General features: G+C 45.1%; 1 protein-coding gene across 1 annotated transcript in view; it reads left to right on the forward strand.

Moving 5' to 3' along the window:
- Nucleotides 1–22,317, forward strand: part of LARP1 (La ribonucleoprotein 1, translational regulator) — a 64,304-nt gene that overhangs the window by 37,219 nt on the left and 4,768 nt on the right. The window contains 17 exon segments of the mRNA XM_033180697.1: nucleotides 90–155; nucleotides 2,004–2,178; nucleotides 2,987–3,115; nucleotides 3,192–3,392; nucleotides 3,492–3,654; nucleotides 4,571–4,647; nucleotides 4,650–4,714; nucleotides 8,947–9,121; nucleotides 9,234–9,403; nucleotides 11,377–11,769; nucleotides 12,656–12,779; nucleotides 12,904–13,109; nucleotides 13,565–13,671; nucleotides 15,416–15,567; nucleotides 17,994–18,138; nucleotides 20,748–20,857; nucleotides 21,012–21,139. Coding sequence (XP_033036588.1) covers nucleotides 90–155; nucleotides 2,004–2,178; nucleotides 2,987–3,115; nucleotides 3,192–3,392; nucleotides 3,492–3,654; nucleotides 4,571–4,647; nucleotides 4,650–4,714; nucleotides 8,947–9,121; nucleotides 9,234–9,403; nucleotides 11,377–11,769; nucleotides 12,656–12,779; nucleotides 12,904–13,109; nucleotides 13,565–13,671; nucleotides 15,416–15,567; nucleotides 17,994–18,138; nucleotides 20,748–20,857; nucleotides 21,012–21,139 — 2,586 coding nt within the window.

Genomic DNA, 22,317 nt, shown 5'->3' on the forward strand with positions numbered 1-22,317 from the left:
CCTCTGATCTCTTGATGAAGCTTGGGTCGGGGGCTGAATAGCAAAGGCAGGATCACTCCTGGGGCCCTCATAGTGTATGTTCCCTGCAGGTTGGTGACTTTGGAGATGCAATCAACTGGCCCACACCTGGAGAGATAGCCCACAAGAGTGTTCAGGTGAGTCTTTGTGGAAGGATAGACAGGTTTGAACTCTGTTGACATACACACATTTAGCTCCTCAAGCTTCCAGAGAGCCTTAGCTCTAACCTTTCTCAGTTTTCTTTTTTTTTTCTCCCCCCTAGGCCCCCCCCGGCCCCGACAGAGTTTCACTCTTTTTGCCCAGGTTGGAGTGCAGTGGCGCAGTCTCGGCTCACTGCAACTTCTACCTCCTGGGTTCAAGTGATTCTCCTGCCTCAGCCTCCCAAGTAGCTGTGATTACAGGCACTCACCACCACGACTGGCTAATTTTGTATTTTTAGCAGAGACAAGGTTTCACCATGTTGGCCAGGCTGGTATTGAACTCCTGACCTCAAGTGATCTGCCTGCCTCAGCCTCCCAAAGTGGTGGGATTATAGGTATGAGCCACCATGCCTCCTGGCCTCTCAGTTTTCTTTTCTTTTCTTTTCTTTTTTTTTTTTTTTTTTGAGATGGAGTCTCGCTCAGTCACCAGGCTTGAGTGCAATAGTATGATCTTAGCTCACTGCAACCTCCACCTCCCAGGTTCAAGCAATTCTCCTGCCTCAGCCTCCCGAGTAGCTGGGATTACAGGCACCTACCGTCATGCCTGGCTAATTTTTGTATTTTTTAGAGACGGGGTTTCACCATGTTGGCTAGGCTGGTCTTGAACTCCTGACCTCAGGTGATCTGCCCGCCTCAGCTTCCCAAAGTGCTGGGATTACAGGTGTAAAGCCACAGTGCCCAGTCCGCCAGCCTCTCAGTTTTCTAAATGGAGTGGTTAATACAATCTGAGCAACATTGAAATAGCTAAGAACTGTCATTATTTGAACCTTTGCTTTGTGTCAGAGGCTGCCAAGTACAGTTTTCCTTTGTTATACATGGCGGCGCTGGTGGCAGGTGTTGGTTCCAGGACCCCTGTGTATGCTAAAATCTTTGCATACTCAAGTCCTGCAGTTGGCCCTGCAGCACCTACATATATGAAAAGTTGGCCTTCTGTGTATGCAGGTTTCACATCCTGCTAATATAGTATTTTTGATCTGCGTTTGGTTTTTAAAAGTCCTGCATATAAGTGGACCCACACAGTTCAAAGCCATTTTATTCAAGGGTCGCCTGAATTGCCTGTTCGTCATCTCATCTGACCCTCACAGTGACTCTGAGATAGGTCCTTTTATGATTCCCATTTTACAGATGAAGCTGCTGAGACTTGCAGAGGTTAATTACTAGTCCTTGATGGCCAAGTGGGGATTGGAAGTCAGGTGTATTGTATTATTCCCCAGCCTGTGTTCTCCATCACTACGCTTGGGTTTTCTGAGTGCAGTAGGAGAGTTAGGCCAAGCGCCGACCTCCAGACCACATGTCTTGGGGAAGCTTATAAAATTCTCTTGGGCCCTAGCAAAGAGAGGACTCCTAGTCAGTTCTCTTCTTCCCAGCACTTTTCTGGGCCAGTGGCTTAGAGTCTTTACTCACTGGCTGTGGCCGCTTTTACTTCACAGAGTTGTTGATAGGCCAGAGGGCATCTCTTCCTTCCCACAGATGACCTAGACAACATGGCCCTGTTGCAGGAATAATTTTGCCCCCATGAGCCTCAGCACTGCTGTCCTGAAGGTTGTCTCTGTCACTTAGACTTGGAAGCTGGAGAGATAAGTTGCCTTTCCACTTTCTGGCCTATTTGACCATGCTTCCCGGTGAAACCATCTCAGGTGTGAAAATGACCTTAGAATACATCCTGTCCAGCCTGCCATTGCATGCTGTGGCTCCTGCCTGCCTTTCTAGTGACAGGGAGTGCCTTCCCTCCTATACCATGAGGCACTCACACTCACCTCCCTGTTACTTTACTTCCTGCTGTAGCCACAGTCCCACAAGCCTCAGCCTGCCCGTAAACTGCCACCCAAGAAGGACATGAAGGAACAGGAGAAAGGAGAAGGGAGTGATAGTAAGGAGAGTCCAAAAACCAAATCGGACGAATCAGGGGAGGAAAAGAATGGAGATGAGGATTGCCAGCGAGGCGGACAGAAGAAGAAAGGTGAGTGACTGGGAGCAGAACTTGGGAGAAGGTGGCAGGGTAGAACTGTGAAATGTTAGGACTCCAGGAGACTGCTGGAGGAGTTTCAGGTACCCCCTCTGAAAAGTCAGAGGGGAACTGATGGATGTAGGCTGGTGAGACAGCAGTCTTCAACCATCTGTCATTAATCAGTCCCTCCTCTCAAACACAAGAGTTTTCAAGAAACCTGCTGAAATTTTGACTTCTCTAATGCTGATCTAGAGTAACCATGGTTTAAACAAGATAAAACTTTCTTTGATGTAACAGCTTGCTGTAAATATGCCAGGCCTGGTATGACAATTCCTAAATCCCTTCAGCTTGCTGTGGTGCACTGGCTCTTCATATGATCACTGATGGCTTCCTATTTCCTTCTCCTTCTAGCTAGGAGGAAAGGAAGAGAGAAGGATGGCCCCTTTCCTTTTAGGGACTCAACCTGGAGTTGGTTACTTCAGCTTAACTCTCACAGGCAGTGTTTTGGCACCTGTCTAGAGGGAGTCTGGAAAGCATGGTCTTCATTCTGGGCTGCCATGTGTCTGACTCCTGAAGGGGATTCTGTGGCCATGGAGACACTGATCTTAGGAGTTAACGAGGAGTCTCTAACACACTGAGGGCCACTGACCAGCTTATTTTAGAGATGAAAAAGAGGGCTAATGTGTGGGAAAGGGATCTGCCCAAGGTAACCAGATTGTGATTTGGGCCCAAGTACAGGGCAGAAGAGGAGGAGTGGGCAGAGCTGGCTAGGAGTGGCCTCTCCCTCAAGCTTTTCTCATGTGCCCATGCTGTCTCCCAGGAAACAAACACAAGTGGGTTCCGTTACAAATAGACATGAAGCCTGAAGCACCCAGAGAGAAACTGGCTTCACGCCCCACTCGCCCGCCGGAACCTAGACACATACCTGCCAGTCGTGGAGATATCAAAGGTATGCACTACCCACTATGGAGGGCCTGGACTTGGGAGACACCCTCAGGCCTGACCTGGTACCCCTCTCCCCATAGGGTCTGAGTCTGCCACCTACGTGCCTGTGGCCCCCCCCACCCCAGCCTGGCAACCAGAGATCAAACCGGAGCCTGCCTGGCACGACCAGGATGAGACATCGAGTGTGAAGAGTGATGGGGCTGGTGGGGCGCGGGCTTCCTTCCGTGGCCGTGGACGGGGGCGTGGTCGCGGCCGGGGACGTGGCCGGGGTGGCACTCGAAGTACGTGAGGCCCCTTTGGGCTCCGGGATGTCCAAGGGTGTGCAGCGGGGGTGGTGGGCAGGAATCTCCTCTCCCTCATGGCACCCGTTTCCCCCATAGCCCATTTTGACTACCAGTTTGGCTACCGAAAGTTTGATGGTGTGGAGGGGCCTCGTACACCCAAGTACATGAACAATATCACCTACTACTTTGACAATGTCAGCAGCACTGAGCTTTACAGCGTGGATCAGGAACTGCTCAAAGACTACATCAAGCGCCAGATGTGAGTGTGCGGAAGTCTTCTTACCCTGGAGAAATGAGTGAGAGGTTAGGGGTTGCTAGAGTGTAGTAGCTGGGCAGGCCCTTCTGGTGCTTAGCAGCAGTTTCAGGCTCAGGCTGAAAAGATAGCTTTTCTCATTGTTTATTACAGAAGTGATACCACATTCTCATTGTTTATTACAGAAGTAGTACAACATTTACCTTAAGAAAATTAGAAACTACACCGTTACAAAAAGGAAGGAAAATATTTAGAATCTAACCCCTTCTGTGCTTCCATTTGTAATGACAACATTGACAGAAGACTAACGAACATTTATTGGATCGTTACTATCGGCCAGCCTCAATGTTAAGTGTTTTAGAAGCATTGTCTTAGTCCTGCAATTCTTATCTGTTGAATTCCTGTGAGCTGAGTCTTTTAGCCCCAATTTATAGACAAGCATACTGGCCCAGTGATTTGCACAGAATCTCACAGCTAGTAAGTAACAAAGCACAGATTTAAATCCTTTTCTGTCCTATTATAGAACCTTTGTTCTTAATCACTCCGATACATTGTCTCTCAGTCCAGTAAGGAAGTCATAGAAGAAAATAAATGGTTGTAATAGAGTGTTAGTAAGTGTTTTAGGAGCAGAAGAGAAAGTGACCAACAATATTTGGACTGGAATTTAAAGGAGGATGAGGAGTTTGACAGGCATGCCAAGGGGCTTAGGGCAGAGGGAGTGATTTGACCCAAGCAAGGTAGGGTGCCATGAAGGGATCACGTCATTTCTTTTCGGCCCTCAATACTGTTGGTATATAGGATAGCGATGGGCTAGGTCAGAGGCTGTGTGAGATTGCTGGGATGTGTAGCAGAAAAAGGAAGGCATTCTCATAAAACTGATGCAACAATCTCTTGGTGATAACTACTTCTTCCCTCCACTTAGTGAATACTACTTCAGTGTGGACAATTTAGAGCGAGACTTCTTCCTGCGAAGGAAAATGGATGCTGATGGTTTCCTACCATCACCCTTATTGCTTCCTTCCACCGAGTGCAGGCCCTTACCACTGACATTTCACTCATCTTTGCGGTATGTCTTCCTCCCTGGAACTGGGATGCAGGGGAAAGAAAGGTCCTTAGGGAGCTGGAGTTTGGGCCAAGGCAGAAAGCCCTGAAAGAGTCATGATCTGATGACTTCTGCTGAAGTCTCAAGGCTTGGCTAGTCTCCTCCTCTCCCTCCTTCCTTCCTCTCTCTCTCTCGCTCATTATGGAAAATGTCATAGACACTTACACAAGTAGAGTAGTATATGAGCCCATCATCAGCTTCAGCAAGTATCAGTTTATGGCTAATCTTATTCCATCTGTACCCTCATCTGTTTATTCTCACATACTACATTGAAGAAAATCCTAGAAAACGTGGCATTTTGTTCACAAATATTTCAGTATAGATTTCTAAAAGATAGACTTGTTAAAAGAAAATAGCCACGATATCATTATACCTAAAAATATTAACAGTTCCTTAGTATCATCAAATATTTAGTCAGTTCCAATTCACCCCAATTGGCTATATATATATGTGTGTGTATATATATATGTTTTATATATAGTTTGTGAGAATCAGAATCCAAATAAGACCTATAGGCTGGGTGCAGTGGCTCACACCTAATAATGCCAGCACTTGGGGAGGTCAAGGGGAGGGTCATATGAGCCCAGGAGTTCAAGATCAGCCTGGGTAACATAGCAGGACCCCGTCTCTACAAAAAAACAAACAAGACCTGTGTATTGTCTTACTAAGTGTCCTCGTGCCTCTATTTTTCTTTTTCTTTGCTGTTTATTATTTGAATAGACTAAGTTGTACATCCTGTAGAATTTTCCACAGGGCACAGGGGTGTCATTTTAACGTGTTCATCTGTACTCCAAGTGTTTTGTAAATTGATGATCTAGAGGCCTGATGAGATTCACATTTTGAAGTTTTTTGCCCTCCTTGTCAAGAATACTTTATCATAATGATATATTTTCTCTCAGGTGGCACATAACATTTCATTTGATTGTCTCTTGTGATATAAGCTGCCAGCAGTGCCCTTAGGATTGCAAAATGATAATATACTAATTATATCAGTTGATCTTCATTTATTAGGTGGGATACCTCTTCAAGAAGTAACTTTGCCTCAGCTGTTCAGTTACCAAGAGGTATAGTTTGTACAGGATGGGCAGATTAATGTTTGATCTTCCTCCCTTTGTTAGCCATATTTATTTCGGTCCATTGCAGTTAATGGATTGGATCAAATTGTCCCATCTTTGGTCAGTGGGACCCTCCACATTTCCTGCCCCAGATCTGCAATTGGCCACTTTTAAAAGGAACTCTAGTTCCTTTCTTTTGGGAAATGGTATTTAGATACCAGTCTGGGTTATAGGGGTGCTTTGTTGCTACTTGGTTGGCCATTCTTTCTAGATGATTTTTTTGTTTTTTTGGTGAGATAAAATACATTATGGGGTTATTCTGGTATTTTCTTTCTTTCTTTCTTTCTCTCTTTCTCTCTTTCTCTCTCTCTTTCTCTCTTTCTCCCTCTCTTTCTCCCTCTTTCTTTCTTTCTTTCTCTCTCTCTTCCTTTCTCTCTCTTTCTTTCACAGAGTTTCACTGTTGTTGCCCAGGCTAGAGTGCAGTGGCACAGTCTCAGCTCACTGCAACCTCCACTTCCCGGGTTTAAGCAATTCTCCTGCCTCAACCTTCCAAGTAGCTGGTATTACAAGCATGCGCCACCACACCCAACTTATTTTGTATTTCTCGTAGAGATGGGGTTTCACCATGTTGGCCAGGTCTCGAACTACTGACCTCCGGTGATCCACCCACCTCGGCCTCCCAAAGTGCTGGGATTACAGGCAGGAGCTACTGCGCCCGGCCTTTTCTGGTATTTTCTATTAAAGGGTCGTTACTTAACCTTGTGGGTGTTTTATTTTACCTACTTCTTTATCCCATGCCCATAATATTAATTCCTAATGATATCAACATAATTACTCATTTTGTTTTATTTCACAGTATGTCTACAGTCTTTTTTGTGGTCTTTTTCCCCCCCCCCCCCCCCCTTTTTTAAAGAGATAGGGTCTTGCTCTCACAGGCTGGATTGCAGTGGTGTGATCATGGCTTACTGCAGCCTCAACTGCCTGAAATCAGGCAATCCTCTTGCCTCAGCCTCCTGAATAGCTAGGATTACAGGTGCACACCACCATGCATGGCTAATTTTTAGATTTTTTGTAGAGATGGGGTCTTGCTGTGTTGTTGCCCAGGCTGGTCTCAAATTCCTGGGCTTAAGCCATCCTCTCACTTCGGCTTCCAAAGTGTTGGCATTACAGGCGTGAGCCATTGTGCCAACCTCTACATTATTCTTACAGTACCTCCACTACCACTGAAAACAGTTTTTCCACTTATACAGTCGAATAACTGTATCTTCAAGTCATTTGAAAGAATCTTTGTGTGGTTACACATTTAAATTTATATATATTAGTTTTATTTTGCTCCCAAGTTTTAGAGATTGTTTTCTCCCTACTCCTATAATTTTCTAAGTTGTTTTACATTTGTGTAAAACATTTACACCGTTCTAGAGTTTCCGCATGGTATAGTCATAGAAGTCTGACTTAAATTCTATCAGGCCGGGCGCGGTGGCTCACTTCAGTAATCCCAGCACTTTGGAGGCCAAGACAGGCTGATCACGAGGTCAGGAGATGGAGACCATCCTGGCTAACACGGTGAAACCCCGTCTCTACTAAAATACAAAAAAAATTAGCCGGGCGTGGTGGCGGACGCCTGTAGTCCAGTCCCAGCTACTCCGGAGGCTGAGGCAGGAGAATGGTGTGAACCTGGGAGGCGGAGCTTACATTGAGCCGAGATTGTGCCACTGCACTCCAGCCTGGGTGACAGAGCAAAACTCTGTCTCAAAAAAAAAAAAAAAAAAAAAAATTCTGTCAAGTACACCCTTTCTTTTCTTGTAGGCATACTTTTTAGAATGTTTCCATTTAAGAAAAAAGCAAATGCTTCTATATGTATTTGTATCCTCATTCTTTCTTAGGTAAATGGAAATATACAACACATGCATTTCTTCAGTTCTTTTTTGTCTTCACTGAATGTATCTGGGAGCTAACTGCAAAGTAGCAGTATATAATAGAAAGATATTCCTCGTTCCTGTGTACAGTTGCATAGTTCACCATTGTGTAGAATGCTTCATGGTTTTTTCAACTGCTGCTCCTATAGATGAGTGTTTTGGTTGTTTTTTTGAGACTGGGTCTTGCTCTTTTGCCCAGGCTGGAGTTAGTACAGTGGTGTGATCAAAGCTCACTGCAGCCTCAACCACCCAGGCTTCCAAGTAGCTGGGACCACAGATACGTGCCAGCCACCATGCCCAGCTGATTTTTTTACTATTTGTAGTAATGGAGTCTCACTATTTTGCTCAGGCTGGTCTTGAACTCCTTTGCTCAAGCGATGTTCCCACCTTGACCTCCCAAAATGTTGGGATTACAGGTGTGAGCCACTGTACCTAGTCTACTTTTTTGATTAATGTTTTGTGAGCTTATCCACCTCAGCATGTGTAAAGTTGGTTGGCTTTTGTTTGTTTGTTCTTTTTTTGAGGCAGAATCTTGCTCTGTCGCCTAGGCTGGAATGCAGTGGCACCATCTCGGCTCACTGCAAACTCCTTCTGGGTTCAAGCCATTCTCCTGCCTCAACCTCTTGAATAGCTAGGACTATAGGCGTGTGCCACCACACCCAGCTAATTTTTGTATTTTTAGTAGAGATGAGGTTTCACCATGTTGGCCAGGATGTTCTCGATCTCTTGGACCTTGTGATCCGCCCACCTTGGCCTCCTAAAGTGCAGGATTATAGATGTGAGCCACCGTGCCCGACCTATAAAGTTTTTTAATGTCTGAGAAGTGTTCCATCAAATGCATATGCTGTAAATATTTAAATTGCCTATGGGATGGCAAGTTAGATATTTTCCAGTTATTTTCTTACTCTAGTGTTACTGTGAATGGCTTTTTGTGCAAATATTATACATACTGCTGCCTGTTTGTGTAAGTGTTCTCTAGGGTAGATTACTGGAAGTAGGATTGCAGGCTCAAAGAGTAAAAGGGCAGGTGTATTTTTTATGCTGGTACCTCCTACAAGTTTGAACATCTCACATGTCTACCAGTCGTGGAAGATGGTGCAAATTGTCTTATATTACTGCTAGCATTGGACTCATACCAAGCTCAGGGGAACCCAGTTGTCCACCATTTCCTAGATCTTTCTGCCCGAGATTTTCTTCTTAATTCCTTGTTCCTCCTCCCCTGCAGGCCCTAAAAGACAGCAAGGTGGTGGAGATCGTTGATGAGAAAGTTCGTAGGAGGGAAGAACCAGAAAAGTGGCCTCTTCCTGGTCCCCCAATAGTGGATTATTCACAGACTGATTTCTCCCAGCTTCTCAACTGCCCTGAATTTGTCCCCCGTCAGCACTACCAAAAGGAGACAGGTAGGTCCTGCTGGCATGAGGATTGCACTTGTCCTCCGGGCAACAGTCCTCCTCAGGGCTGGCAAAAGGAGGAGGACTGGAGGGATGAGGACTTCACCTTTCCACTCTTTAGAGTCAGCACCTGGCTCTCCTCGTGCAGTCACCCCAGTGCCAACCAAAACAGAGGAGGTCAGCAACCTAAAGACACTACCCAAGGGCTTGTCTGCCAGCCTGCCTGACCTGGATTCCGAGAACTGGATTGAAGTGAAGAAGAGGCCTCGGCCGTCCCCAGCACGGCCCAAGGTGGGTGAGGCCTTGTCCTTTGCCTTGGTTTTAGCACTCTGAGCTAGGGTGCTTGAAGGGGATAACACATGGGCACAGCATTCTAGCTCTGAGGGGCCAGCAGGAAATCTCAGTAGTTCAGGATCATAGTGTGAGCTGAAGTTACCAGTAGTGGCTGCAGAAAGGTTGATTTGGCCTGTTTCCATTTCCTGTAGGGAACCATCCTTTAGGGTACCCTACTGTGTGAGTTCCTCAGTGACATTTTTCATAAGGGATCATGCAGCATCTGGCAGTGATATTTCAGGCTTCTTGATTCTTGGCTCTTCTTTTTGCTCCATCTAAATTTCTGGGGCTACATTTTCAGTGTCTTTTCCTTGAGTGTGTCCCCACTATCACATATGTAAGCCCCTTAGGTCCTCAGAAGAAGGAAGGGAGAGGGAGCAGATGCATAGCCCAAGTATGGAGTTAGTCTACACAGGTCTGCTGCACTAATGGCAAGCTGAGCTTGGGAAGCCTGTTTCATACCTGAAGGCTTCAGTTTCCCCATCTTCAGATGAAAGGAAGGAGAGGGTAGACTATTCTAGAAATAGTTTATATACATAAACAGATGAAGTTCACTGTTAAAGAAGTATTACAATCTCTAACTCAAATTACTACTTCCTTTTTAAGTGCTGAATTTTTCTCCACATACCTGCTCACCCTCACACACTTTGGAGACCTCTGGCCTGGGGCTTGTGAGGAGACTTCAGAATTGACCTTGAACTTTGGGTCTGTGGAATTCTATACTCCCTTATCTGTTTTCCCACAGTGACTACCTCTCGTCTCCTTTCTCTCGCCTGCCTGTTCATACGCAGAATTCCCCACAGTTGCGGCTTCAGCCCTTAAAAAGTGTTGGAGATCCAGCCAGAGACATGAGGAGAAAGGTAGTAAGTGGATAAGGGTCTTACAGAGTCCAGGCCTACAAAGTTTTCTTTGAAACAGGGGCCAGACTTAGCTCCCATTCCAGCATTAGAGCCACTACTCCGACCTGGTCTATCTTAAACCTTAAAAAAAGAGAGGTTTAGATTTTTTGTGGGAAGCTCTTGGCACAGCAGGGAATCTACTTTTGAATAAATACTGTGAGTTTAGACAAATGCTTCTCTCTCAGCGTCTCATATTCAGTCTATCAAAACAAATAGTTTCTCTTTGCTGAAGGCACCCTGTTTTTTCTTGCCTTTGGAACAATGGTGTTCTTTCTGCCTAGCATACTCTGTCCCTATCTTCATCTGGCTTACTTATGTTCATTCTGTGGTAGTCACTTCTTGAAGGAGGCCTTCCCTAACCATTCTTAGTCACAGTTGACTAAGCTCCTTTCACTGTGTGCTTCCACAAACCTGCTTATAGCCTTTACCATACAACAATGCACTTGGCTGTTTGGTTGACTTTCTCCCACTGAGCTCCCTAAGTAACAGGGACCTTGTCTTATTATTCTGCTTTTAGGTTTTCATACAGAGCTTAGGACTAATGGGTATTCCCTCATTTATTATATAATTGAACATCTGCTATTACCAGATCCCCATCTAGGTACTGAGTATATAATGGAAAGCAAGGCAACTGTGGATCATGGAGCTTCCAGTTTATTGTGAGATTTTGAGTAGATGGATAAAAGGATGAATCAACCCCATGAACTACTGTGTGTCCACTCCTAGGCTAGGTGCTATGTAGGATATAAAGGTAAATGAGAGCACAGTTCCTGCCTATAGAGAACTCATCATCTAGTTGTTTGTGCATGACTGTGATATGAGCTGTGAGTGGAGGAACCTGGACTTCCATGAGACATCCTTTATCATAGTCATAAAGCTGACTCCCAGGATGACACTTGTGACCTGCTAGTGTTACCGGGTCTTGAACAGTCTCATGCTGAGGGGCTAGAGCCTCCCTCTCATGGAATAGCTACAGAATCTGGGCCAAGGACCTCAGGTGATTCCTTTTCCCCTTCATCTGTCCTATTTTAGAAGTCAGAGGAGCCCAGATTTGCCCACCTGACCTCTCTGCCTCAGCAGCTGCCCTCCCAGCAGCTGATGTCCAAGGATCAGGATGAGCAAGAGGAACTGGATTTTCTGTTTGACGAGGAGATGGAGCAGATGGATGGGCGGAAGAACACCTTCACCGCCTGGTCTGATGAGGAATCTGACTATGAGATTGATGACAGGGATGTCAACAAGATCCTCATTGTCACCCAGACACCACATTACATGCGCCGGCACCCAGGGGGGGACCGCACAGGCAATCACACCTCGCGTGCCAAGATGAGTGCCGAGCTGGCCAAGGTCATTAATGATGGCCTCTTCTACTATGAGCAGGACCTGTGGGCTGAGAAGTTTGAACCTGAGTATTCCCAGATCAAGGTGAGGCTTGGACATAGCAGTGAGTGTGGAGCCTGGGGTGCCTGTAGTGTACAGAGAAGAGGAAGATTGATTAGCTGTGCAACTTGAGGCAGGTCCTTATAATTCAGAGTCTCAGAATTTTTATATATGGGAAGGGGATGGTGACTGGTGTCTAGCTTGGACGTTAGGAGTGAGGGGTGATGTGTAAACACTGCAAACTCTTCAAGTGAGGCAGGGGTGATTATTATCCTATCTGTGGATCCATAGTTAATATTATGACAGTTGGCTAGACACTTCTGTGGGGAATAGAATAAGGGCTTAGATTGTTATTTCTAGTCTTAAATATTTAGGCATCTAAAAATTTAGAAGCCTTTTAAGAAGCTTGTGTTGAGTATGGAAAATGGAGAAGAGATAGGTCTTTTGAAAAATTGCTGCTGCCTGGAAACAGTCAAAACATCTTTGTTGTAGGATTTTACAGAGTGGGTATGTTTGATGGTAGGTTGTCCTAGGGTGAGCCCGTGTAACAAGTAGCAGTGCATTTACTGGAAGGAAGGAGAGTTGCCCAGCCACTGTGTGATAAGGCAGTAGCAGAAAGAGAGATGGGGAAACACTGGAGCTTTCAAGGGAGAGTCTGTAGTGAGTTCCTGAGGAACTCCTGTAAGCCTGATCTCAGTCTTACTACAGGGAGGGCAGGGCAAGTACTGTCTTTTTCTGGGCTAGCACACTTGTGCCAAGGTACCTGGGGTGAGGAATGGTGACTGGGCAGCTGAGAGCCTGGGGACCAGAATTCCATGTATGTCGATGTGGGAGTTGCCCTCTCCAACTTCCTGCCAGTCTTGATTCCTTAAACAGGCTGGAACAGCTTGCTTACTTACATCTTTCCCCACCCATCTCATAACCTCTGCAGCAAGAAGTCGAGAACTTCAAAAAAGTCAATATGATCAGCCGGGAGCAGTTTGACACACTGACCCCTGAGCCCCCTGTGGATCCCAACCAGGAAGTTCCTCCTGGGCCACCTCGGTTCCAGCAAGGTGAGAAGCAGACACCTGAGATCCTGACATGGGTGAGAGGGTCTGGGGCCTTGGACCAGGGGCTATCCAGGGGTGGATGCTAAGGCCTTTCCCTGCTTTCTGACTCCTCTCTCTGCCACTGCAGTTCCCACGGATGCCCTGGCCAACAAGTTGTTTGGTGCTCCTGAGCCCTCCACCATCGCCCGCTCTCTACCAACCACTGTCCCAGAGTCACCAAACTACCGCAACACCAGGACCCCCCGTACTCCCCGGACACCACAGCTCAAAGACTCAAGCCAGACATCACGGTTTTACCCAGTAGTGAAAGAAGGACGGACACTGGATGCCAAGGTGAGGCATTCCTGTCAGGCTGCTCAGAGTCTTGGGCCTACTTCATTGCATTTCAGTGCTTTGCTTCTCTCCTTTGCCTTGTCTGAGCCAAGGAAGTGCCAAATCCTTCACCTGCTCTGTGTTCTGAGGCTGATGGGCTCGCCTAGGATTAGGTGGCCACATCTGCAAAATATACTGGGTGTGGGAGTGGTTGCCCCATGTAGAAAGGCCTAAGGAGGATTGACCAGGTATGAGTCCTTGGGCAAATCACTTTATTCCCAAACCTTGATTTCTTCACCTGTTTGAAATAGGCATACTAGTTCCTAGCTCACTGCTGTGAACATTATAAGAGAATGAATATGAAAATGCTGTTGTAAAATGTGAGAGATCATGCCCATCTTAGTCCTACAAGTGCTTGATGCTCCTCAGAGTTGTAGGAGTACAAATAGTAACAAACCCTGGGCTAACCTTTGCAGATGCCTCGAAAAAGAAAGACAAGACACAGTTCAAACCCACCCTTGGAGAGCCATGTGGGCTGGGTGATGGATTCCCGTGAGCACAGGCCCCGTACTGCTTCCATCAGGTACCTGGGGCAGTGGGGGAAGAGTGATCAGGCTGCCTGTGGAATGAGTGGGCAAGCATGAAATTGACTGGACCAAGAAGATTGGTCTGAAAATTAAAGGGACCCTCATTTAAGAGATTTTCAAAAAACCAGTGGTGTGGAAAGTTAAGCCCAGGACCTGGGAATGAGGTGGAGGCTTTTTTTCCTAAAGAAGTGGTGTGGCAGTCACATGAGACCAGATTTTCATACATGCAGAGAGAAAATCTCTGAATTGGTTTCCAAGCCTGGGTGTCTACTTTGTACCTGAGGAAGGATAGCCAGGTAGTTGAATAAACAGATTTCTGGGAGTCTCTCTGAGCCTACTGTGTCTTGGGAGGCTACCTGAAAAGTTTTAAAAATTTAAAAAATACATATTTATTGGCCCCAACCTGTATCTACTGACCCTGCTTCTTGGGGTAGGATCCATGCTCTTTATTTATTTATTTCAGTAAGATGGCCCCAGTACATGTTTCCTGTTTCCCAAAGCAAGCTTTGAGAGCCACCTACCTATGCTCTCTACTCCCTGCAGAGATGGCACAGACTGCAAATAGGCATGCTTTTGAAGAAAATAACAATTTATCTTTGAACAATGAAGGACCTGGGGTGCCCACCCCGCACACAGTTGAAAATCCATATATAACTTTTGACTCTCCAAAAGCCTGCTGTTAACCAGAAGCCTTACCAATAACATATAGTGAATTAGCACGTTTTGCATATTATATGTATTGCATACTGTATTCTTACAATAAACTGAAGAAAAAATGTTACTAAGAAAATCACAAGGGAACAAGCAGACACTGGGGCCTACTTGGGGGTGGGGAGAGGGAGAAGAGTGAGGTGCAATTTGCCTACGTAACAAACGTACGCACATACCTCCAAACCTAAAATAAAAGTTAAAATCATAAGAGAAAATGTTTACTTCATCCTCGTGGTCTTCACGTTGAGCAGGCTGAGAAGGAGGGGTTGGTCTTGCTGTCTCAAGAGTAGCAAAGGTGGAAGAAATCTGCGTATGAGTGGACCCATGCATTTCAAACCCATGTTGTTCAAGGCTTCACTATAGATGGGTTGACCCATGATGGCTCATTAAAGAAGGTTAAATGCTTAAAAGTTAATAAATGAGCCGGGCGCGGTGGCTTAAGCCTGTAATCCCAGCACTTTGGGAGGCCAAGACGGGTGGATCACGAGGTCAGGAGATCGAGACCATCCTGGCTAACACTGTGAAACCCCGTCTCTACTAAAAAAAAAGCTAGCCGGGCGAGGTGGCGGGCGCCTGTAGTCCCAGCTACTCGGGAGGCTGAGGCAGGAGAATGGCGTAAACCCGGGAGGCAGAGCTTGCAGTGAGCTGAGATCTGGCCACTGCACTCCAGCCTGGGCGACAGAGCGAGACTCCGTCTCAACAACAACGACAACAAAAAAAGGTTAATAAATGGTTAAAAGCTCAAGTTTTATCATTGGACACTTTTCTGCCATTAAATAGTCTTATGACCCTGGATGAGTCTCCTAATCTCTGTAAGCCTCAGTATCCTCTGTAAAACCCTTTGAGAGTTAGTGCAGAGTTAATCAGTCCCATGGATATAAGTTAAAGGCCCGTAACTCGGCCTCCTTGTTTGATACTCTGTGAGAGGATGGATCTTGGCTGATAGAACGAATCAGAGGGATCCCTCCTAACCTTATGGTGGGGCTGCTGTGGGGAACCTGGTGACAGTATTTTTTGTGGTTTCTGTAGCTCCAGCCCCTCAGAAGGGACGCCTACAGTTGGCAGCTATGGCTGTACCCCTCAGTCATTGCCCAAGTTCCAGCATCCTTCCCATGAACTGCTCAAGGAAAATGGCTTCACGCAACATGTCTACCATAAGTATCGTAGGCGCTGCCTTAATGGTAAGAAGTGAGGGGGGCAGGGGGCGATCCTCTGGGCCGCTTATTTAGACCCAGAGTGTAAGGATTGGGGGATATGGGGATAGGTGACTCTTTTCTCTGACTTCAGAGCAAAAAAAGACGTGACATTATAGCAAGAAGGACTGAAGTTAGACTCGGGCCAGATAGTTTTAAACTGTAGGAAGCTAGGGGAATATGGCACTCACAACATTTGTGTTCCTTGATCTTCCTCTAATGATTATTAAAACTGTCAAGTATTTCTGTATCTCTGGCAAGATTACTGACTCAGCCATTGTCAGGTCTAGTCCACTGTCCATCACAAAAGGGTATGTAAGAGGTGGTATATGCTCTCTAGAACAAAGGTTGCCAAACTGTGGTTTGTGAGTCAAATCCAGCCAATAGTCTGTTTTCATGTGGCGTTGGAGCTAAGGACAGTTTTTACATTTTTGAGGGGTTGTAAGAAGAAAAGATTTGTGACAGAGACTATGTCATCTATAAAGCCTGAAATATTTGTTCTCTGTCCCTTTACAGAAGTAGTTTGCTGATCCCCCCTGCAGATGATAGTGTAAGGAAAGAGCCTGTCTAGATGCTTTTGTCTGTCCCCCTCTTAGCATTCTGATTGGTTTTGTGCATCTTTACAGCCAACCTATCTTGTCACCTGTAGTTACTAACTCACTCATCTCCTTTCATTCAACAAAACATGGCTGCTAAATTCTTGATCCATCCACTTCAGTTCTCTCTTTCCTACTTTGTGTGTAATAACAGCTTTATTGCATTATAATTTACATATGATGTAACATACCCAAAGTATGCAATGTAATAGCTCTTAAGTATATTCATATAGTTGTGTGCCCATCACCAGAATCAATTTTAGAACATTTTCATTACCCCCCAAAATGCTATGCCCCTTACCAGTCATACTCATTATACATGCAAACTACTCCCCACCCCCAAAATCCTGCCAGTCCTATGAAACTACTAATCTACTTTCTGTCTCTGAGGATTTGCCTATTCTGGACATTTCACATAAATTATACTGTATGTAGTCCTTTGTTACTGGCTTCTTCCCCTTAGTATATTTGGTATACTGACAAATACACAGCAAGGTTCATGTCATAGCATGCATCAGTACTTTATTCTTTTTATTGCCAAATCGTATTCCATCATATGGATGTATCACATTTTGTGTATCCATTCATCAGTTGTTTGGCATTTGGGTTGTTTCTACTTTTTGTCTATTGTGAATAATGCTACTGGGCACATTCACATATAGGTTTCCTGTAGACGTAGCTTCTCCTTTATTTTGGATGAAAGAATATTATTTCTGGGTCATGGGGTAACCATGTTTAACCCTTTGACAAAATTAAACACTTTTCCAGAGTGGAGATTTTGGAATTTTATATTGAAGTATAAAATTTTATATTGAAAGATAAAATTTTCATTTTATATTTCTAAAAGCAGTATGTGAGGCTTCTGGTTTTTCACATCCTTCCAACACTTGTTATTGTTTGTCTATTTTTATTTACTTTTATTAGCATTTATTTTTGAGACAGGGTTTTGCTCTGTCACCCAGGCTGGAATGCAGTGATTCAATTATAGTCCACTGCAGTCTCGAATTACCGGACTCAAGCAATCCTCCTGCCTCAGCCTCCTGAGTAGCTGGGACTACAGGCGTGTGCCACCATACCTATCTAATTACTGAAAGTTTTCTGTAGAGACAGCAGTCTCACTGTGTTGACCACGGTGGTCTTGAACTCCTGGCCTTACGCAGTCCTCCCTCCTCAGCCTCACAAAGTGCTGGAATTACAGACATGAGCAACCTTGCCCAGCCAAGATCCTTTTTTAACTGGATTGTTTTCCTAATTATTAAGTTGTAGGAATTCCTTTATCAGATACATGATTTGCAAATATTTTCTCTGATTCTACGGGTTATCTTTTCACTTTTTTGATGCGCAAAAATTTTTCATTTTAATGATACTCATTTTCTGTTTTGTTGCTTGTGCTTTTGGTGTTGTGTATTTTTTTATATTACTGTTGTATACTTGTGAATATTGTAGGACTCTTGAGGTAAATATTGGTAATGAGCCAAATACAGTTTGTTAGAATTTACAGACAATTTGTTCATGCCTTGTCTTGTCTCGACGGCACTTGAAAGCAGTACCAGTTGAGGTGAAGAGCTAGACTGCCAGCCTGGTTCAGAAGCTGCTGCCACCTGCTCCTGGAAAAGTACAGGCCCAGTTCCCAGCATCAGGGCCTGTTGCAGAGTGGTTAGTGCTCAATAAACATCTGCTGAATGATTGAGTGGCAGATGATGAGTGAGGGAATTTGGAGATATAAGAGAAAGGACCACGTCTTAAGTTCCAGAATCCTTTGTCCCTGAAGCAAGGGCAGCCTGAACCTGAGACATGTCTTTCCTCCTTTCCCATCAGAGCGGAAACGCTTGGGCATTGGCCAGTCTCAGGAGATGAACACACTCTTCCGCTTCTGGTCCTTCTTCCTCCGAGATCACTTCAACAAAAAGATGTATGAGGAGTTCAAGCAGCTGGCTCTGGAGGACGCCAAAGAAGGCTACAGGTGAGCAGGTTTGGGGTGGGGGACTTTGGCTGGTGCTTAGGGATGGTGTGGGATCCCTACTTGGTCTGCTTCCAGAACTGTAGTTGGAAATTCCTTGCATGTGTATTTTCATTCATATACTTGATGAAAAATTTGGTTTTAAATGAGCAGTATATTCACATGGTTTAAATTTCAAACAGTTTAAAAGGTTATATAATGAAGAGTCATCTCATCCCTGTCGCCCACCCATCTGGTGTCTTTCCCCACAGACAACCAGTATTAGAATCCTGTGGGTCCTTTATAAAGGACCCTGTGTAAGTAAGTAGGTATCTGTGTGGTCTTCTATGCCACTACCACTCCTTTTGTTTACATAAAAGCTGGCCTATGTTATAATATTTTCTGCACCTTGCGTTTGTTTTTGTTTAATACTATATTTTGGAGATCATTCTATATCTGTACATAATTAACTTTTCTTGTTTTTTTTTATAGGCTGTAATATGGTCTTATACTATATGGATGTACCATGATTTATTTAGTCAGTCTGCTATTAATAGATACTTAGGTTGTTTCCAATATTTTGCTATTAAACCTTAAGAGTCCTTTTTTCCTGGCTGGGTGGCTCACGCCTATAATCCCTGCACTTTGGGAGGCCAAGACAGAAGGATCACTTGAGCCCAGCCTGGGCTTAAGTGATCGTTCTGCCATAGCAAGACCCTGTATCTATTAAGTTTAAAAAAAAAAAAAAAAAAAAAGACCTCCCCATGCCCCCACCCCTTCCCCGATTTTCAATGTAAAATGTGCTGTCTGTAAACTACATGAAAAAAGACAAGTTTGGAAAAGCTGATGAAAACATCCATCATTCCAGAGACAGCAAGTGTTATTCTGCCATTAAGCTTCCTAGTTTCTTCTTGGCATATTTAATGTATTTAGCTCACCCTGTAAAGTTTGTGCTCTTCCAGACTTTGTATGCAAGTGTAGTTGTAAAATATACATATTTGTTTACAAAAATTGACTTATGGGATCATTCTACGTCTAACATGTTCAAACATGTCTTTTCCATTTGATAATATATTGTAAGCATTCTTCAGTATCCTTAAGTATACATTTATGCTATTAATTTCTAATAGCTTATATTACCCTATTGTATAGATTTACCATGATTTTTCTTAATTACATCTCTCTTCGTTGACATTTGTATTTTGCTTAATAATGCTGCTGCAAACAGTTTTGTACATCTGTTAAGATCTAAATCTGGGCTGGGTGCGGTGGCTCACACCTTTAATCCCAGCACTTTGGGAGGGCGACGCAGGCAGATCACTCAAGGTCAGGAGTTTAGGACCAGCCTGGCCAACATGGTGAAGCCCCATGTCTACTAAAAATACAAAAATTAGCTGGGTGTGGTGGCACATGCCTGTAGTCCCAGCTACATGGGAAGCTGAGCCAGGAGAATGGCTTGAACCCAGGAGGCAGAGGTTACAGTGAGTCAAGATGGTGCCACTGCACTCCAGCCTGGATGACTGAGTGATACTTTGTCTCAAAAAAAAACAAAAGATCTAAATCTGCAGTTTTGGCCATTTCCTTGGCATGTATCTTTTTTTTTTTTTTGGAGACGGAGTCTTGCTCTGTCGCCCGGGCTGGAGTGCAGTGGCCGGATCTCAGCTCACTGCAAGCTCCGCCTCCCGGGTTTACACCATTCTCCTGCCTCAGCCTCCCGAGTAGCTGGGACTACAGGCGCCGCCACCACGCCCGGATAGTTTTTTTTTGTATTTTTAGTAGAGACGGGGTTTCACGGTGTTAGCTAGGATGGTCTCGATCTCCTGACCTCGTGATCCACCCGTCTCGGCCTCCCAAAGTGCTGGGATTACAGGCTTGAGCCACCGCGCCTGGCCGGAGATGAGTCTTAACTCTGTCGCCCAGGCTGGAGTGCAGTGGCACGATCTTGGCTCACTGCAACCTCCGCCTCCCGGATTCAAGCGATTCTTGTGCCTCAGCCTCCCTAGTAGCTGAGATTACAGGCACCCACCACCACACCTGGCTAATTTTTGTATTTTAGTAGAGATGGGGTTTCACCATGCTGGCCGGGCTGGTCTCGAACTCCGGTCCTCAAGTGATCCAAGTGCCTTGGCCTCCCAAAGTGCTCGGATTATAGACGTGAGCCACTGTGCCTGACTGCATGTGTTCCTTGAAGTGAAATTTCTGAGTCAGATAAATGAACAGACCTACTAATTGGCATGATTAAATGGCTTTGCAGAGTTCTTATACCAGGGATTGGCCAACTTTTTCTGGAAAGAGTCAGTAAATACTTTAGGCTTTGTTGGCCATAAGGTCTTTGTCATAACTACTCAATTCCGTTCACTCTGTTACTGTAGCAGAAAGCAACCACAGACACTTCATAAAAGGAGTAAACAAATGTCTGTGGCAGGGGGCTGTGTTTGTTGACCCCAGGAAAGCTCTGAACATTTTATGCTGGACCCACTTAGACTAGCATTCTTAAAGCATATATGCCGTTTTTTCAATACAGAAATAACACATTGTTTAAACTGTTTCATAGTTCCTCTGTTATACAGGCACATTTCCCATTTTACAGATGAAGAAACTGTGCCCTGATTTCACTGACTTGTGTTCTACAGATATGGTTTGGAGTGCCTTTTTCGATACTACAGTTATGGCCTGGAAAAGAAGTTCCGGCTGGACATATTCAAGGATTTTCAGGAGGAAACGGTGAAGGACTATGAAGCTGGTAAGAGCCAGAGTTGGATCTGAGTGAGGCTTGGTCATGTAGGCCTCCTCTTCCCCAGTTCTACCTGGGTCTTTCTGTGTATTACACAACACCTCCCTCTCCTCTGAGCGTCTTTATCCTCACCAGCTCAGCTTTTATGTACCTCTCCCTACAGGCCAACTGTATGGGCTGGAGAAGTTCTGGGCCTTCTTAAAATATTCCAAAGCCAAAAATTTGGACATTGACCCCAAACTGCAAGAATACCTCGGCAAATTCCGACGTCTTGAAGACTTCCGAGTAGATGTAAGTGAAACTCTTTCTCTCACCCTACTTGTCCTGGAAAGAAAACTGGACCAAGAATCAGGATACTTGGATTCTGGTCCAGCTGTGCCCCTAGCCCAAGAACCCCTCTCCCTGCTCCCCACAATTTGGGCTTTAGTCTTTTTTCACCTTTAAAATGGAGAGTGGCCAATGAAGGCTAGTTGGAGATAGTTGTATGGTTGCTCCTGCTTCCCTCTTCTGTAGTACCATCATAATGCTCTCTCTCTCCTGTCTCACCACCCTCCTTGCTATTGTGCCCAAGTTAGCCACTACTAGTTGGTCAGGATGGGTATCCAAGATACACACATTTGTTCTTTTTGGAAAAGGCCAATTCCAACCCCAGTTTATAAATGAATGCCCAGGTCTCTATGTTCTTGGAGCAGCGCCTCAACGGTGACATCCAGTGGCAGGGCTGGGTTATTGCTGCTGGGTATATCAAGGGAAGATGGAGTGATTTAATTGATTCAGCAGATACTGATTGGATGTCTCTGTGCTCAGTGCTTTAGAGATAAGGGAAAGAGACTCAGTTTTTCCTTCTGAGAGTTTATAATGTAGTAGAAATGTCTGTTTGTCTTATTCCCTTCAAACCTTTTAGCAAAAAGGCAAATGCAAGTAAATGACAATACTAGCCCTTACATTTTGTATTAGTCTGTTCTCACTCTGCTAATAAAGACATACACAAGACTGGGTGATTTATAAGGGAAAGAGGTTTAATTGACTCACAGTTCTGCAGGGCCGGGGAGGCCTCAGGAAACTTAAAATCTTGGCAGAAGGGGAAGCAAATACATCCTTCTTTACATGGTGGCAGCAAGGAGAAGTGCAGAGTGAAGGGGGGTAAAAGCCCCCCCCCCTTTTTTTGAGATGAAGTCTTGCTCTGTCACCCAGGCTGGAGTGCAGTGGCACGATCTTGGCTCACTGCAACCTCTGCCTCCTGGGTTCAAGTGATTCTCTTGCTTTAGCCTCCTGAGTAGCTGGGATTATAGGCGCACACCACCACGTCTGGCTAATTTTTGTATTTTTAGCAGAGATGGGGTTTCACCATATTGGCCAGGCTGGTCTCGAACTCCTGACCTCGTGATCCACCCGCCTTGGCCTCCCAAAGTGCTGGGATTACAGGTGTGAGCCACCACACTTGGCCCAAAAGCCCCTTATAAAAGCAT

Source organism: Trachypithecus francoisi, unplaced genomic scaffold, assembly GCF_009764315.1.
Source record: "Trachypithecus francoisi isolate TF-2019V2 unplaced genomic scaffold, Tfra_2.0 Lachesis_group2, whole genome shotgun sequence".
NCBI lineage: Eukaryota > Metazoa > Chordata > Mammalia > Primates > Cercopithecidae > Trachypithecus > Trachypithecus francoisi.